This window comes from Penicillium coprophilum (genome assembly GCF_028826855.1).
Source record: "Penicillium coprophilum strain IBT 35676 chromosome Unknown utg000002l_segment0_segment1, whole genome shotgun sequence".
NCBI classification, from domain to species: domain Eukaryota; kingdom Fungi; phylum Ascomycota; class Eurotiomycetes; order Eurotiales; family Aspergillaceae; genus Penicillium; species Penicillium coprophilum.
In genome coordinates, this window is record NW_026622722.1 from 1288270 (window position 1) to 1306354 (window position 18085).

General features: G+C 49.0%; 8 protein-coding genes across 8 annotated transcripts; 4 read left to right on the top strand and 4 right to left on the bottom strand.

The window, feature by feature from the left end:
* Nucleotides 1–507: 507 nt before the first annotated feature.
* trr1 (thioredoxin-disulfide reductase TRR1) lies at nt 508–1658 on the bottom strand (the record flags this gene model as incomplete). The annotated part of the gene is made up of 3 exons (XM_056673674.1): nt 508–590; nt 656–1555; nt 1637–1658. The coding sequence occupies 3 exons, from the start codon at nt 1656–1658 to the stop codon at nt 508–510; spliced, it is 1005 nt and encodes a 334-aa protein (XP_056534199.1).
* Nucleotides 1659–2359: 701 nt separating this feature from the next.
* Nucleotides 2360–6675, bottom strand: N7500_002529 (uncharacterized protein; the record flags this gene model as incomplete). Its single annotated transcript, XM_056673675.1, has 5 exons — nt 2360–3500; nt 3569–3771; nt 3829–3954; nt 4007–5283; nt 5364–6675. 5 exons carry the CDS (start codon nt 6673–6675, stop codon nt 2360–2362), a joined length of 4059 nt encoding a protein of 1352 aa, XP_056534200.1.
* A 2120-nt stretch (nt 6676–8795) lies between these two features.
* Nucleotides 8796–10671, bottom strand: N7500_002530 (Alpha/Beta hydrolase protein; the record flags this gene model as incomplete). Its single annotated transcript, XM_056673676.1, has 5 exons — nt 8796–9443; nt 9503–9867; nt 9927–10102; nt 10151–10426; nt 10481–10671. 5 exons carry the CDS (start codon nt 10669–10671, stop codon nt 8796–8798), a joined length of 1656 nt encoding a protein of 551 aa, XP_056534201.1.
* A 301-nt stretch (nt 10672–10972) lies between these two features.
* N7500_002531 (VOC family protein) lies at nt 10973–11572 on the top strand (the record flags this gene model as incomplete). The annotated part of the gene is made up of 1 exon (XM_056673677.1): nt 10973–11572. One exon carries the CDS (start codon nt 10973–10975, stop codon nt 11570–11572), a length of 600 nt encoding a protein of 199 aa, XP_056534202.1.
* A 488-nt stretch (nt 11573–12060) lies between these two features.
* Nucleotides 12061–13277, top strand: N7500_002532 (FAD-dependent oxidoreductase; the record flags this gene model as incomplete). The annotated part of the gene is made up of 2 exons (XM_056673678.1): nt 12061–12549; nt 12603–13277. 2 exons carry the CDS (start codon nt 12061–12063, stop codon nt 13275–13277), a joined length of 1164 nt encoding a protein of 387 aa, XP_056534203.1.
* Nucleotides 13278–14212: 935 nt separating this feature from the next.
* Nucleotides 14213–15650, top strand: N7500_002533 (uncharacterized protein; the record flags this gene model as incomplete). The annotated part of the gene is made up of 2 exons (XM_056673679.1): nt 14213–14226; nt 14276–15650. The coding sequence occupies 2 exons, from the start codon at nt 14213–14215 to the stop codon at nt 15648–15650; spliced, it is 1389 nt and encodes a 462-aa protein (XP_056534204.1).
* Nucleotides 15651–15852: 202 nt separating this feature from the next.
* Nucleotides 15853–16639, bottom strand: N7500_002534 (dienelactone hydrolase family protein; the record flags this gene model as incomplete). Its single annotated transcript, XM_056673680.1, has 2 exons — nt 15853–16375; nt 16425–16639. The coding sequence occupies 2 exons, from the start codon at nt 16637–16639 to the stop codon at nt 15853–15855; spliced, it is 738 nt and encodes a 245-aa protein (XP_056534205.1).
* Nucleotides 16640–16930: 291 nt separating this feature from the next.
* N7500_002535 (quinone oxidoreductase family protein) lies at nt 16931–18075 on the top strand (the record flags this gene model as incomplete). The annotated part of the gene is made up of 3 exons (XM_056673681.1): nt 16931–17706; nt 17780–17954; nt 18010–18075. The coding sequence occupies 3 exons, from the start codon at nt 16931–16933 to the stop codon at nt 18073–18075; spliced, it is 1017 nt and encodes a 338-aa protein (XP_056534206.1).
* Nucleotides 18076–18085: the final 10 nt, after the last annotated feature.

Here is an 18085-nt window from a genome sequence, read left to right on the forward strand (position 1 = left end):
TCATGGCGATAGGTAGACTATCCGCGTAGACAACAGTGAAAACAAGGTAATTCGTGTCTCTGCAGAGAGACGTGCTGTTATGAGTATCGTTTCAGCCTTAATTGATATCAATGAATGACAGTTCTAATTTATATGGTCAGATCTAGACACATAAGAGAACCTTACTTCATATTAAAAATGATATGGTAGCTTCACTTTTCCTTCTATTTCTATCTCTATGGGTATAGACATCCCAAGCAGACCAACCGATATAAAGGTCACAAAGACCACTTGATTTCCTCTTCCATAAGACATGGATAAAAGGAACAGGGAATAAGAAAAAAAAAAAAAAGATGTAAGGAAATCCCATCGAGATATGCACGGGGGATTCGGAAATGAGATATCGCAGAAAACAGATATAAGTCTAGAAGCAAGAAGAATCCTCAACACACGGGCCAAACATCATGTTTTCATGCATCATGACGAGAAATAGAATGGGAAAGTGGGAGAAGAGGTGTGTATGTGTATTTAGAGAGCAGGCTTAGCCTCCTCGTGAGTCTCGGTCTCAGAGAGGAACTTCTCAGCCTCGAGGGCGGCGACACAGCCAGATCCTATAAGAAAGGTAAGTTAGCAAAATGCAATTGCGATAATGAGAATACTGGAATATGAAACATACCGGCACTGGTGATAGCCTGGCGGTACCGCTTATCCTGAACATCACCGCAGGCGAAGACACCCTCGACATTGGTGAAGCTGGTACCGGGCTTGGTGACAATGTATCCCTCATCATCGAGCTCAACCTGGCCCTTAACAAGAGCATTGGCGGGGTCGTGACCAACAGCGTAGAAGAGACCGTTAGCATCAACGACCTCCTCCTCGTTAGAGATAACGTTCTTGACACGGAGTTGAGTCATGAGGCCGTTAGGCTTGTTCTCACCGAGAACCTCAGTGGCAACGGTGTTAAAGCGGACCTTGCACTTGGGGTGAGCAAGGAGACGGTCAGCCATGACCTTGGAGGCACGCAGCTTATCCTTGCGAACGAGAACAGTCACGCTGCTACCGTACTTGGCGAGGAACATGGCCTCCTCAGCGGCAGAGTCACCACCGCCAATGACGTACAGGGGCTTGTTACGGAAGATGGGCACGGCACCGTCGCAGACGGCACAGGCACTGATTCCGTTTTGCCAGTAGGTCTCCTCGCCGGGCAGGTTCAGACGACGAGCGTTGGCACCTGTGGCGATGATGACGGCGTCGGCGGTGCGGACGGGCTCGCTGCCCTCGTCGTCGTTCCACTCGGTCCACATCTTGAAGGGCCGGGAGGAGAGGTCAAGCTTGGAGATTGTCTCGGTGATGATCTCGGTGCCGAAACGCTCGGACTGAGCGCGCATGTTGTCCATGAGCTCGGAGCCGCCGATGCCGTTGGGGAATCCGGGGAAGTTCTCGACGTCAGTGGTTGTCGTGAGCTGGCCACCGGCGGCGGTGCCGTTGGCGAGCATGCCCTCGTAGAGAACTGGCTGGAGCTCTGCGCGGGAGAGATAGATAGCGGCGGTGTGGGCACCAGGGCCGGAGCCGATAACTGTAAGAAGCGGTTAGGACTCTGATATGGGAGGAATATGGGTGATTCGAATCGTGAGATCCCTCATCAGAAACCACTTACTGACTACTTTAGAGTGCACCATTCTGGCGGTGTTGGAATTGACGCGCAAGGGCGTCGGGAACGACTTAGAGAAGACCGAGGCCGGAGGAGGAGATTGTTGGTGAACGGTAGTGGCCGCAGCGGCAGTCAATCCAATGGATCGAAGGGAGGGGAAACGACGAAAGGCGGAGGAAAACAGCTTGAAGGTGTATATGGGAAAGGGAGAAGAGAAAGGGAGGGGAGTTATAATATCTTTTCTCGGAGGGGCAGTGGAGACCGGGATTAGGTGAAGTTGATTGATAAACCGGCAATATCAGAGAGACTGGAACAGAATACGATTGGATTCTTTGGCTTTCCGAGGTATCCAGACCACACAAGATTGGAGATAATGCGTTTAAACTAAGCAATTTATGGCAATTCAGGCAATTCCAATGCACTTCAAAGAATCACTTCGAGCATCGAGGCTCCCGGGCTTTCTAAGCACAGGTCACGTGCGAGGTCGAGACCGCTGATGTAATCTCATCACATCACCAGCCCTGGAGGGATCCCGAGGCGCTTCTTCCGGTCCGAAATTACGGAGTAGATACTTCAGCTTTGAGAGATCTCGAATAGACATGTCGGATTGAACCTCGCTAGATTTAGGGGAATCATCTGCCAAACAAAACACAATACATACAAATCATCAGTCGCAAAAAGAAAATGTCACAGCCAACATCAATGACACAATAGTGTCAATATAGTACATTAGATTACACCGAACCACTTCTTCTTTCGGGGACGGCTATCTTCCTCAGGACTGGGAGAGTGTTCAGCCATCATTTGCGGTGGCAGACGTTGAGGAACCTCGCCCTCAGAATCTTCATCCTCCTCACTCCCAGGATATCCCTCGTACTGTGGTTGATGTTGTTGGCTAGTGGCGGCGTTGGCGCGGGTATTATTGATAAGGTCATGGTCCTCGTAATCGTCTTGATCGTCATCATCACTGTAATCATCTTCTGCTTCGGGTCGTGCATCTGCTTCGCCCTCGTTCTTTTTGCGGCGAGGCAGGAACTTTCTCCAGCCCTTGACAATTTGCGCTGGAGGCGGGTCATACTCAGTCCCGTTGTAGTACAGTGCTGGAACGAGCATTTTGTAGGGTGTGGTGACACCCGATGGGTCTTGTGGGCTGATCTCTAGGTTCAAAGTGATGGCGAGCCCGTCTTCAAGGTTGATGTAGGCGCCTGCGCCGTCCTCGCCCTGCTTGGCGGCTTTCTTTCCCGCTTTTTGACTAAGATTCGTTGGTCGCCGGTGGAAGTTGCCAGGTCGTGGAGGTGCCCCGGCCCCGGTCCCTGGGAAATAGCTGTCCCCATTTTCATGGGGCTGAGTGGGGCCATCAAAGCTTGCACGTCGATTGAAAGCGGCCTCGTCGCCTCGATTGAAACTCATGGTCCTCGTAGGAGGTGGCCCTCGGGTTGAAAGGCGCCTGAGAATACCAGGCTTCCCCGTAGATCCCTTATCTCCCCGACCCAGCGACAACGTTCGCTGCAGCTTCTTTGGCCGAGGTTCTGGAGTCTCTATCTCCGACTCAGGTGTGCAAAGTGGGGTAGATCCGGGCTTATACTCACGGATCGAACACCAGTTTCGGCGAGGTAGTAATCGTTTGTTGTTTCGAGCCTTGCCATTCACATCCTGAGCAAAGATTGGGATGACATCTTCGTCTGTGTTCGAGTCCATGTGGTGGACCGTGTTCCGCTTGTTGAGCATATCTGCAATGAGATCGGTCTCCGGAATGTCTGCAATAGCCGACGAGATGACATTTGGCATGTATCGATAGTCCTGGTCCTTGGCAATATTCAATTTGGGATTTGAATAGAACTGCCCAATTGCCGCGAGGTGGACATCACCACTGAAGGATTAGGTTAGTTTTTATTGTTTAAGAAATGGGCTGCCATTAAGCAAATCGCCTGGTCTTACCTGAGTATTGTGATCCGGACCGACTTCTCTGCGGCCAGATCCTGAAGATCTTCAACCAACCATGTGCGCTCGGACTTGAGGTGCTTGCCAGCCCAGTGGTCGTCAAAGACCTCCACGTTTCCGCCAGATCGATTTACAAGCCCACCAAGTACTCCAGCCTTGCCAAGGGACTTGCGGCTGTTCATAAAATTGCGGAGCATTGCCTGGAGTCCACGTTAATTTAAGATCCAACCAAAGACAGAAGTAATCAGATTACATACCACTCGGGGGTAAGCAACAGGGACACTTGAAAGAACGATCAAATGCTTTGTCTCTCCTTTCATGATCTCCCTGTGGCAGCGATCCCACAATAGGTCACACGTTTCTTCGCTGAGCACCTCATTACTCTGCAAGATATGTCAGCATAGTCCACGAATCGGAAATTTGGAGTAATCATACCCGTCGCTCAGTGCGACAGTCAAGACCCAAGAATGAAATTCCTCGGCCAAGAGACATAAACACGTTTCGGCTTTTTTGCTCAATATATGGACCGGGATGAGCACCAAGGAGCCAGCTAGGTTCATCGGTCTCGGTTTCGTCGGAGACACTGTGGTGCTGGAACAGCATGTAATACTTGAAAGCAATCTTCCCAATTCCGGAGATAACAGAACTCTGCATGAAATCATTGTGGTAAGAGCCAAAGCCTTCGAAGATCTCATGATCGTTCCAAATATTGATCGTGGGAATCTGAGAATTCGCCAACGAGAAGAGGCCCTGGGAGAACCACGCAGCATAGCGCTCGAGGTAGAACTGCTCCAATTCAGCACGGAACTCAGGCGTAAATGGTGTCCCATATCTATCGGCGGGGTTTTTGATCTTAATCCATTCTTGGAAGTACATTGACTCTGTGATGACCGAGTCATTGAAGATCTGATCACCTCCACCGATCATCACATGGAACGGACGAGTTTGATGTTCGTTCAGAATATCTCGCCAAAGCGGGTCGGGCCCACAGAGTCGATCCGAGTCCACAGAGGGGCTGAACCCGTTACCACTCTGGAACATTATGTTCATGGGTTCTCCAACAGGGGGCACCCAGAATCCCAAGGCAGGTCCCTGGTTGATCCGATAGGCGATTCGCTGTTGTGTTGTGCTGAGTTCAACCTCTAGGTTGAATCGCCAGAATGTTACGTCTCTTGCCGCATCGGCGTACAGACGGGATCCTGGGATGTCTCGATGCAGACCCGCCGTCTCGCCGTCGACAGCATGCATCCGATTGGAAGGCATAGGCTGTTTGATACCTTCGCTGGTATAGTCGACCATACTAGGCGAGAGCTCATAGATGCCATCGTCATTCTCGACAAATGATACGTCGACTTGCTCCTCGACATGTTCTACTGGCTTCACGTAAAGGGGCCGCCCATCACGGCCAACCTTCATGAGCCCGGCCGTTGGGTCGACATATTCAGGAGCCAATTGCACCCCATCTTCATGACTGATCTCCACAGGCGGGGGAGGAAAAAGATCCATCGGCTGAGAGAATAATCTCAGAGTGGGTGGAGTATCGTACGAGGAGCGAGAATCTTTAGTTACTATCATGATAGAGCCTCGCCATATATCTTTGTAAATGGGGCCGCTGGCCCCATCAACCTGGACCCGCTTGATGCCTGTGTATCGTAGCAAAGGCCCACATCGCAAGAAAAGGCTGGGTTGGAAGCTCTTGTGGTCAGTCACTCCTGGAGGACGTTAGTACATACATTCCGCTAATTTGTGACCAGAAGTGTATCCTGGAAACCGGGATGACGGAGGAACTTACCTGTCAACTTCTGAGCAGGAGACTTGTAGTTATTAGGAAGAGCCCTGCTCTTTCTGCGATCTTTGTTTCCACCGCCCTCCCACCACGCTTTGCTGCGGTCCATATCAATATTCTGGAAATCGAAGTCAGGGGCCCCAAGTCGAGCAGGATGTGCATTCCTCCACTCGAAGATTGGTGGGGGAGTAGGTGGTGGAACATTAAATGACACGGACTGTTTCTTGGGCTTGACCTGCGACTCGGCACTATCCTGAGGCGCATGGGGTGCTGTTAAAAGTTCGTTTGTTGTCTCTGCTCTTAGGGCAGGAGAAGGCTGCATGGGCTGAGGACCTGCTTGAGACATCGAGCGACTGTGGGTGATATTGTTGGGACGCGCTTGTTTTGCGGCAGGGCCGCTCACTGTGACTGATCGTCTAGGCACATTGCCTATTTTAGCTGATGATGGGATAGCGGCTTCTGCAGTTGTATATCCGGGATCCTCGGGGCGGCGGATAGATGGATACTGAGGATTTGTTGAATTTGTCCTGTTGTGACGCACAGCTGTGCTTTCTGGTCTTCGCTGCTGTGGTGGCGCAGCTGCATGTCCATTTCGCATGCCATTCCCAACTGGAATATCTCTCTGCTCATTCCTTCTGGCTGCGCCGGCAGATGGTTGAGTTTCTGGCTGCGCGCGCTGTGCTGATGCTTCACGAGCCACCGCTGCCATCAATTCGGCTTTTTCTTGTTCTGCTTTCTTGCGCGCAATTCGCTCTCGGGCTTTGATTTCCGCCTGCTGTACTCTTGCCCGCTTCTCTTCCTTGCTGATTCCAGTCAGAGTCACCTCCAACTTCTGGAGAGGCGATCGTTCCGGCGCCCAATCTCGCCGCGCGTTACTAGCGGAAGCCGAGCGTGTGGTGTTGGACCGCGTCGGGGGCGACGACACAGTCGGTGCAGGCGGTGGTGACTGGACATGGATTTCAGGCATGCCTGCACTAGGTTCTGGGGAATAGTGCTTTGCTGGAAGGCCTCGTGGGGTGGTAGACTCTGATAATTCTTCAGTCGAAGAAGGGACTGGTTTGCGGGTTGTGTAGTTCAGGTTTCCCTCGGGCTGATTTCGGGCTCTGGCCGAGAAAGACCTGTCCAGCCGCCCTGGCGAATGGTCATCCCTTCTGTGTGGTGTCTTCGGGTCATCATATTCTTCGTGCTCATAGCTTTCCGCAGAAGGGGCCTTTTTGCGATTGCGCCCTCCTGAAGCTCTTTGCGCTCCGTTGGCAATGTGGGGGTTGGAGCTGCCGTTTGCCATGTCAGGCGATCCGCGCATCGCCATAGCAGCCATGATGCTGTGTGATTGTGCCCAAACTCAAAGCAATTTGAAAAATGCGTAGATAGGATGCCAAGTATGTGCAATTGCAAACCCAACTGGAACTATCGTTAATGTCAGTCCCAAAGGCAACCTGAGCATGTCTAAGGGAAATTGCCGTACGAATTCTCGAAATAAATTCTCGAAATAGATAAAACAGGTTTAATGCGACTTGATCTGATGCCTAACGCAGGGTCACCATGGCCTAAGCTGATAGGCAACAAACCAATGTTGGGCGGGGGGTATATGTCAAGCGGTGATGGGGGAGTTGTTATGAAAGGACGAGCACTAGGATAGGGGTGTCAACAGAAGAAAAGAAAAGAAAAGAAGGAGAATTCAATCGAATCCAAGTCAAAAAGAAAGCAAGGCCTATACCTCCGATATCCCGGTGGCTGGTTATCCCCAGCCTTCGCGCGGGGCTGTCATACGAAGGCTGTGCAAGGGCTTCGATCTTGGAATATAGGACTTATGGAGGATTATAATTAGAATACCCAGGGAACAAAAATCTATATAAATGTATTGAACAATCAAGGGGAGAATTAAATGTTACCAATTCGATACAGGATAATCTAGGAACATTATCGTGAAATCCTAAGCCCCTGGGCAGCCTATATTGATTAGTCATATCCATGGGAACCCTACCTCGACACTAATCCCCTTTCTTTTTCCTCCTTCATGCTTAATATCCCAAGTAGATTGCACCTTTTTACTCCGTACTACGTGAACAAATACATAGCGAGTAATCGCAGAGCTTAAGACAGGATTCCTGTGTAGCGTATTACATCACGTGATGTAGCCTGACCGACTCTGTGGTCCCTAAGGGTTCTTAGGGCCTAGTATATATACCGGTTCCGATTGTCCCTATGACCTTTTAGCCTAGTTAGTGATTAAATGCTCTTATGTAATCCATTAGGAGCAACGGCCTAATTACTACGTGGGATTACACTATTTGACAATAACCTTAGAAACTGGTGCAAAGCTATGCCCGGTGGTAAGGTAGGATGATGTACTGCTACCTGGTCAAAGCTAACTTACTAAGTAGATCGGATCACGTGGAATCACGTGACCGTCAGTGACAATATAGGTAAAGCAGGTCGAAAAGCTTTAGAATCCCCCCTATCGCCCACTCCCACACCAGCGAAAGCCATTAGCTCTGGGTGTGATCAGAGCTGCCATATACACCTACTTCAGACTAGGAGCCAAGATTCTGCGCTGGGGTCGACTGTCAAAATTTTGGCCCGGCTGATTGAGAGGACGTGTGTCTCTCATTATTGAACACCTCGAGCTGAGACTCTTGTGCCAGTTGTAATACGCCCAGGTTCCCATGGCGGGCAGGGTTTTGTGATGTTCTGATATGTGGCATATACCTAGAACGCGTCGAAAGTTGAGGTTGTTTGGAATCTGGTCAGCCCTCGCTAAAAGCTGGTCATCGAGATCGAGATCGAGGTCTTGGATATTTCTTACTTTTGGTGGAAGCACTCGCATTAATATTGCCTTGGGTCGATATTTCACGCCGTTGAGAGAAAACGAAAGGTGCTTAGACTCTTAGTTGGGACTTTCCGCCCCCTCGTAGAGTCCCTCTGCAGATATCTCGGGTACATTTGACTTGCTAGGAAATATGGTGAGGGCAAAGGTCGTTGATAGTGGGGCGTAAGTGACTGAGCCGATAGTGGTGAGAGATTAGTGGGCAATAGTACACGCATGAGAAAGACTGACTGCACACCCTAACAAAATGTATCACTGATGAGCCAGACAACAAGAGTAGACGGCCGCTTATACGGCCTATGGTGTCTTTCTTACGGGACTTTTCAGCGGTATTCTCAGTGTTCTTTGACTAGGTTTTATTTTAGACGGGTAGAAAAGGTCGAACAGCTTTAGAGCACCCATTATTGCTCACTCCCACGGCATAGCCGCTAGGCCAGCTGCAAGCCATTCAAATTTCTAGCGTGACAGACCGAGTTACTTCACTTTGACTCTTTAACAGAAGTAATTTGCCATTTCATAATGCAATTGAGATTAGTAAGAGACTTCTTATGCCTAAAAGTCCAAATATCTGCACTCCGGCATGGAAGGGATATGGAAGTCTTCCCGCCGAATTATGGCCCTGCCATAAACATCTGCCAGGCATCCATCAGTTGATCGAACAGCTCTGGCTTGACAAGCACCTGCAATGCGTATCTCCTTCCTGTTTTCCCAGGCGTTTCACTCGCAACAAATCCCGACAGATTCTGACCTCCTTCTATGGGAGCATCGTATATCATCGAGCCCTCTGCAGCCCCAACTTGGTACTCTGCCCACGGCTTCTTCCCATTCACGAAGGTGACAACATCTGCAGCAAACTGTTCGGCACTGCGCCGTTGCCCGTTTGAGAGGTTCTCCGCGTAATTCTGCAGCACAAACGCAATATCGAGGATATGCGTGGCATGGCCCTTCCATGGTCCATCCCAGGGGTTGGGACAGTTGAAATGATACTGCAAAGCCTCTGTTCCTGGGACTGAGGACGAACTCCATGCCCTGGTAAATGACCGTGCTGCTGCGGCAAAACACACGTCGTTGCCAAAGTTCAAAACATTCTCCGTCGATTCGGGGGTATTGTAAGTAGAACTTGGATCCAGATTGTATGCTGCGGCGATAGCTGGAGCAATTTCTTGGTCCCAATTCTCAAAAGCAGTGGATAAATACCTGACAAGTCTTTGAGAAAAGATATCGGTTCTTGCTCCCAGACGAGGAGCAAGTGCCATTGCCTAGTTTGAGATGCTGATCAGAGTGATTTCCTAGGTATAAACTCATGAGAAGAACTCACATCCATTTGACAGTCACCCATGATTAATCGTTTGCAATGTTGGATCCCTGGGAAAAGCCTTTTCACTTCAGCGTCATCGGCCAGGGTCTTGAAAGTGGTGATCTCGGGAATTAAGTCACCGTCCACCATGGGTCCGAGCGGAATTTGTCGACCAGCTTTGGCCGTCAATTCGCTAATAGGAATTTCAAGAATCTTTTGAATCTGCTCTGCGGGTGACAGATCTTGAATTCCAACTATATCTGCAAGCTGGGCGAAGGATTTCTCCAGCAGTTCCGGCGTGCGGGCACGTAACAGGGATGTTCCACTCATTCCGATGAGTTGAGTGAACAGAACCTCCTCAGAATGAAGGTGAAAGCATCCGGATGCTTTCTAAAATTAGCGACTGGTGCCTGGATCTCGAAGGACCTGAAAAGAAACAACCCACCACCTCCTGCGCTCTCTCCAATAAATGTAACCCGGTTAGGATCGCCCCCAAAGCCGCTGATGTGACGCTTGACCCAGCGGAGTGCTAGCCTCTGATCATCCAAGCCGTTGTTGGGCTTATATCCGGCTGCTTTCATAGTAGCTGAGTGGAGAAAACCGCAGACTCCAAGACGGTAACTACTCCATATCAGTAAATGGCCAAGGAAGCATCTGGATGAAACCTACTTGACTGCAACAACAATTATCGGCTTCTCCAGCTCAAGACTCTGGTTAGTAATCCGAGCAAGGTCATACTGTGGATACGAGCTGCTCCCAGTGACAAATGCACCGCCATGAACCATGACCAGTACCGGCAACGAGTCAGCATCCTTTACATTGGGGACTGCAATGTTCAGAGTCAAGCACTCTGTGTCGGACTGGTTGTATTCTGGAAAAGGCAGCGAGTGCTGAAGTAGGGTTTGCTCCCATGCACATCCATATGCAGGACTCGGTGGAATTGGCCTACATGTATACTTTGATTAGCTGGCCGTAAGGGGAAGGTTAACTCACACGTACCCTAGTAATGTAGCGTCGAGCACTCCATCCCCATTGATATGGCCACTATTATAGGACTCAAGTAGCACCCCACGAGAGAAGCGATCCTTCAAAGTTGCGTATTGTACACCGAGATACTGAATCACAGTAGGTACCTTATTCAGTCCCTTGATAAGACCAATAGTTGGGTGGTGTTTGGTTTCGTGCGGCATTGTGTCCAAGGCAACAAATCTGGTGGGAGATGGAATTCTTCAATATCGGCAAAGAATGAAGGAGATGGTCAGTTCTTTGAAGATTACATACTCCCATCTCCGTTCTGGAACCAAGGACCGATTCTGGGGCACATTGATGTGCCGCCTTAAACCCGCACAGGCTGAATCATTCCGCCATCCCCGGCGCCCAGATGGTGCCGATGCACAAAAATATGAACTTGATTTAAGACCAGGAGATCATCTACGGGATAAAAGGCTGCGCCTCAGAAGTTCTCACGATCATTTGCCAGCACTTATCAAGATGACCACCTCTACCAACAAGCTGATAAGTCCTTCCTGTATTGGCCACTTCGGCTTGCGCACCACCCCCGACAAATTTGAGGAGATGGTGAAATGGCACCTGAATTTTTTTGGTGGTACTATCACTCTCCGCAACCAAAAGGCTGCTTTCATCGCCTACGATGATGAGCACCATCGTCTAGTCATCGTCAACGACCCGAGCCACAGGCACATTTCGGACCGGAAGACTGCCGTGGGAATATATCACATTGCGTTTACACTAGACAGTCTCTCCGATTTAGTGAAGAGCTACGAACAGAAAAAGTCACTAGGGATCCTGCCGCATTGGCCTGTGAACCACGGCATGAGCACGAGCATGTACTACTTTGACCCGGATGGAAACGAATTTGAGTTACAGGTGGATAATTTTCCGACCCGGAAGGAAGCAATGGAGTTCATGGCGAGTGAGGAATACGCGCAGAATCCGATTGGGGTGGATATTGACGTGGATGAGTTCATCCGGAGGGTACGCAGTGGCGAGGACGAGGCAGAGATTAAGAAGCGGCCGATGATTGGACAGCGCTTGTCTCGCTGGGAGAATTCGATCTATTTCAAGGAGTGATTTGACAATTTGACGAGTACCATTTTGTATAGAGTGGGAGAGGATTGTGAATCGGGGAATTGTATTGTGCTGAACGGTCTCGTCATTGCCACTCTAGGAATGTCTTACACTCTATCAAGTAGCTGAATGTGCCAGGGGATAGACCAGGAGATTCGTTCTAAGTCAGAAATTGAAGTCATCGCCCAGTGAAATTGTTCAAACTCACAACTCTGTATGCCATAGATGTAGCCCGCCGGGACTTCAATCCAAGGCTACCTCATAGTTCAATATTTCAGAATACTTTGCGGACTTACTTTGCTTATTTCTGGTATCTCCTCAAACAGAGATAAATTTCAGCAAACATCTCCCGCACACTCGTCCTCCGCGGTTTCAACAACTGCAACTTCACCCGCATTAACTCCGCAGTCATGAGTGGGGCTTTCTTTATATCCACCAACTTTGGAATTTTCCTCGCTGTTTCTTCTTTGCATCCTTTTTTCTGGTAAAATATGGCACCGCAAATCGCGATTGTGGGTGGTGGTCCTGCGGGCTTGGCTCTTGCAGCTACCCTGCAGCAAAAGGGCATTGACTACATTGTTTACGAGCGGACCCAGAGAGATTCCCCTCCGCATGGGGGATGTTTGGATCTACATCCCGGTAGCGGGCAGCGTGCCATGCGCGAGGGTGGTGTGTTCGAGGAGTTCAAGAAGTACTCGCGCGTTGGCGACGCCACCATTCATCTCTTGTACAACCACAAGGGCGAGCAGCTCTTCAGGTTCGGAGAAGGTCGCGATGCACCGGAAATTGATCGCTGGGCTATTCGGAAGGTGCTTTTGACTGGCATTCCGGATGAGAAGGTCATTTGGTCTAAGGCCGTGCAGAGCGCGGCGAGAGACGAGAATGGCCAGGTGGTAATCACCTTCACCGATGGCACCACGGCGTGTGGATTCAAGCTCGTTGTCGGGGCTGACGGTACTGCTAGCAAAATCAGGCATTTGGTGTGTATTCGTGCCCTCCAATTCTACGCTTATGCTCTATTAATGCAACTCAGGTCACCTCTGCCCAGCCAGTCTACTCTGACAAGCTTTATATCACGACTAAAATCTTCCCAGATAATTCATTCTACCCTAAGATGGAGTCCATTGCTGGCAAGGGATCCATGATTGTGATGGGAGATGGCAAGCACATGTTCAACTCTCGCCAAGGCGATGGCCATTACCGCGTCGACATCGGTCTTCAAGCGCCCGAGAATTTTCCCGCTTGCGACAACGTGGACTTTTCTGATTTCGATGCGGCAAAGAGATTCCTCCTTCAGGAAGAATACTTTGGATCTTACTCTCCAGAGATGCAGGATATCATCCGGCAGAGTGACGGCCCTTTCCGTCCATGGTTGATGTATTACATGCCAACCGAGCATTTGAACTGGGAGTCTGTCCCTAGTGTTACGCTTATTGGTGACGCGGCGCACGTCACTACACCATTCGTTGGAGACGGTGTCAACTGTGCGATGCGAGATTCGGTGATACTTGCGCACAAGTTGGAGGAATTCGGAATCACACAGGAGGCAATTGTCGCTTATGAGAAGGACATGTTCCCATTTGCGATTGATGTCATTTCGAGGAGTCTGTTGAGTGGGGAGATGTTCTTCGAGAAGGAGTCTCCAAAGACTTTCATGGAGGCTATGGCGTCTGGGAAGCCGTTGATTGGAACGACGGATTATATATAGTCTGCGTTTGCATACAAGCTTAAAGAACAATATAAATTACCTCTAACAGTTAGATCTGTGGAATTTCAAGTCAGTTTTGTCGACATAGTATATCAAATTGAAGCTTTACCAATGAAATTCGAGTATGAAACACAATACTATAACAATATATACCTATATCGACGATGCAAATAGTGAATATACGTATACACTCCTATAGCCTTCAGTATCACTACTTTCTATCTCTTTCTATAGATGTTAGTTAATTCACTAGATATAAGCCTCTTACTTTTCCGTCGGTATTGCTATATATACAATAATATATATATGAAGAGTCACGACTACTAAGAAGACTACCTAAGAGTACTATAAAATACCATAAGGCCACATAAGTGGCCGTCTACTCTTGTCTATACTGAATTTTTATACAAAATTTCACTTCTTTTTCACCTTCGCTATATTGAATGAAGCAGACAGAGCAAGAATGTCAGATCCAGTCATACATTTAGCTTTCAATTTTCGATCTGCAACCAACTCATAGAGAGAGGATGCATCGTCAGCGTGGAGAATTGGCTCTTTGAACCGCTCGATGCCAGTCTGGTCTTAAAAATCAAATCAGACGCTCCCAGGAGGGCATGATGAACAAATGATATAGGCCAAGAAAATGAGATAGACGACTAAATCACGACGGCCGAGAGAAACAATAACGCATTTCGACTTTCCCAGATGTGAATGTAGGATATGAGTGCGGGTCTTCCGCCACATCTCCGCAGCAATTCATACTTTGCGGTCCAACTGCGCTTCAATGAAGATTCATGGAACATACAACAATGATTAGTCCCGCCCCCATATATGTGAGTTTTGTAAGTCTCGTAGCTAATTAGAACTAGCACCGAGAAACGTACGGCGTTCCTCGATCGTTGACTTTTCATCCTAACCAGTATACAGAATTCAACATGCAACCATTAGGGTAAGTTACTTCACCTGAAGGAAAGCATTATCGTTAGCTAATTTTCCAGTTGGAATCCGGACGACCTCCGTACCAAGTTCACCGAGGCATTGTCTGATATGTATCGGGCAGAAGTCCCTCTTTATGGAGACCTTGTCCAAATCGTGAGAGATGTTGATAGCTCTGTGCTCAAGGCACAAGGGAAACATCCCGAAGAACTCGCATTTCGCAATCAACTGGAGCGCCATGGTGCAATTCGACTCGGAACTAAAGGCGAGATGCGAATGATCAAACGGCTCTTTGCTATTCTCGGCATGCATCCTGTGGGATACTATGACCTGAAAATTGTCGGATTTCCTATCTATGGCACTGCCTTTCGGCCCGTCGATGCCGATGCCCTTAGCAAAAACCCATTTCGGGTTTTTACGACTCTCTTACGAAAAGATCTGCTCTCCTCCGACATTCGAGAAACAGCCGATAGCATCTTAAGTCGACGGAACATATTCACGCCACGGCTGAGTGATATCATAGATCACGCTGAAAACCACAACACGTTGTCCGCGCAGCAAGTCGATAGTTTCATCACTGACGCATTGAAAATTTTCAAATGGCATTCTAAGTCAAACGTCTCCATTGACGACTACCTGAAAGTCAAAGCAGAGCACACGATAGTGGCCGATATCGTCTGCTTTCCAAGTGCCCATATCAACCATCTGACTCCAAGAACCCTCGACATTGACCATGTCCAGAAGGAGATGATTCGGCGGGGCCTCCCAGCAAAGGACGTGATTGAGGGCCCCCCAAAACGCCAGTGCCCTATTCTACTACGTCAAACGAGCTTCAAAGCACTTGAAGAGCGAGTAGACTTTGCCACGGGTAACGGTCAGGTCATCCGTGGTACCCATGCCGCGCGCTTTGGTGAAGTTGAACAGCGAGGTGCAGCCGTGACTAGAAAAGGACGGGAGCTCTATGACCAGTTGCACTCGTTTGCAGTTCAAGCTGCGACCAATGTTTCCAGTGACAAATTCAGCGACATTCTCCACAATTCTTTTCAACAGTTTCCCGATACATGGGAGGAGCTTCGGGTCCGTGGGCTTGTCTACTTTCACTACAGTGTAACGCAAGCAGGAAGAGATGGAGTGGAAGAAAGAATGTTGACTCCACGGGTTACTCTGACGCGTCTGCTACAACTGGGACACATCGAATACGAGCCAATCACCTACGAAGACTTCCTACCTTTCTCTGCCGCTGGTATCTTCAAGTCGAACCTTCTTGATCACTCTATGGCATTGCCTACCCAGGAGACTGTCTCTAGTACAGCCGAGCTGGAGAGTATTCTGGGTTGTACAATTTTAGATGAGATTGACTTCTATCAGCATCTCCAGGATGACAGCATAGAGCTTTGTAGGGGAGAACTTGGGCTGGTGGAAATAATGCAGGACTGATGTAATCTTTCAAGAATCACAATGTTCTCATGTACATTGATTCGGGCTAAATCATGGATATTTCGACCTTTCTAATCTCCTAGGATGAGTGTTTAGTTTACAGGCCACAGGGACAACGCTTTCAAATCATCAGAATGAATCAGGATGGCATTTACTCATAATTAAATCCATCCTGCCAGATTATACAAGATCTTCTCGATCGTTAGATATCATTCAACCAGAGTTTAAGCCAGGAAACCGCCGCACTCTTCGCCCTTTCCATCCCCTTCCGCTCACCCTCCTTCTTCGGATCTCCTCGCACAGCAAACGCATGCTCCAACCCCGGAAAATATTGATAATCATAAGCCACCCCGAGTGTCGGAATGATCTGATTGCTATGAGCCTTCAATTCCGGCGTAAACATGGGGTCAATTTCCGGGGCCATGATCTGCACAGGCACGCCAATGTGGTTAATATCGGTCTTTTCCAGGAAACTCGGATGTGCTGTCGAAATGCAGTCTACCAAGTCATTACCCTTGGCTCCGAGACGGAACACTCCCCAACCTCCGTAACAAAACCCGACGGCTCCGATGCGGTGGTACTGGCAGCGAAGGGCTTTGGCACAGTCAACGATTTCAGGCTCCCGGGAGGTCCTGGAATGACGACCGATAAATGCAGGAAGATCAAGCTTATGCCATTGACTTTGATCTTGGAGGATATCCAGTGGGAGTTCTTCGCCGGCGAAGCTGATATGTTGTTTAGCAAAGGTTCGGAAGACAGGCAAACAGTCCTTACAAATCTGGTACGTATACAACTGCATTCACTTCCTCCCCATAGTGATCGGCCAGAATGCGAATATTGGGGAACTTCCATCCGTAGAGATCGTGGATGATCATAATTGCGACGTTGGAGTTCGATCCAGTCACGTAACAATTGTTGTTTCCAAGTTTAGCCTCATAGCCCTTTGGCTGGGCATCCCAGCGGAAGCCTTTGAGGCAACATTCACCCATGTCGAGTCAGATTTTGGTAAATAGGTGGATGAAGTGTGAACGTGAAAGCTTGGGGCATTTTCGAATAGCTGTGGGAGTTTCAAGGGGTCGAATTAGTGCCGCAGCGTATCCGCCTTAACTCCGCAAGCCCACTAGAAAGTGCATATATATGGAAATCGAATCAGGTAATGTCATTTTGTTTATTAGTCGGATTAGAGCTCGTACGAAATCGGCCTTAAAGTCCTTGCAAATTCAGTAATACAAATTACACATCTATTTGTGACTGCTGTCTGGTTGCTCCCATTCTGCATCATGTCGTTACCAACCTTTCAAAGAGCAGTTGTCGTCGACGAGTTAGGCGGCCCGGAGGTCATGCAATATCGTACCGACTATATTGTACCAACTCCGAAAGAGGGCGAAGTCCTGGTGAAGAATCACATTTCCGGAATCAACTACATCGACATCTACTTCCGCGAGGGCCTCTACCCGTCCCCCAAGCCCGAGGTTCTCGGTCGAGAAGCAGCTGGTATAATTGTGGCCATCGGACCCAACACAGAAACTCATGGTCTCGAAATTGGCGATCGGGTCATTTGGCTAGGAACTGCCGGCTATTCTGAGTACACAGCAGTTGCTGTTGCTAAGACTATGAAGCTACCGTCTGGAATTTCCGATGAGCAGGCTACTGCCTCTTTCCTCAGTGGACTCACATGTCTGGCTCTCTCACATGAGACGTACAAGGTCAATCCAGGAGACTGGGCTTTGATTCATGCTGCGGCTGGCGGTGTAGGATTCATCATGACTCAGATTCTTAAGAGAATCGGTGCGAAGGTCATCGGTACCACTGGTGGTCCTGAAAAGGTTGCCCTGGTGAAGAGTCTAGGTGCGGACCATGTTATTGACTACCGGAGTCCTGAGGGTAAATATTGGCCTGAGATTGTCAATAGCATCACAGAAGGTCAGGGAGTCGACGTGGTGTTTGACTCCGTCGGAAAGGACACATGGGAGGGGAGTCTTGAGGCCGTGAAGAGGAAGGGCACCGTCATCTGGTTTGGAAACGCAAGTGGTCCTGTTCCACCACTGCCACTGAAGTACGTTTGATCTTTGAGGAGAGACTTTCAAAATTGCCTCTACTGTTGGACTGTCCAGGTTAACGGAATACAGCCGTCTCTCACCGAAATGCGTAAAGATTGCACGACCAACATTACTTGGATACATCCATACCCGAGAGGAGTTCGAATCTTACGCCCAGAAACTATTCGATCTAATTCTCCAAGAGAACCTCAAGATCAATATCCACAAGGTGTACTCTCTGGATATGGTACAACAAGCCCACAAGGTGAGAGATTTGGAACTAGAACTATCATTTTTGTTGCTGATTGTCTCGCATAAAGGACCTCGAGGGGCGTAAATCTATGGGGAAATTGCTACTTGATGTGACTGAAGGTTTAGCACTGTGAGGAGGAACTG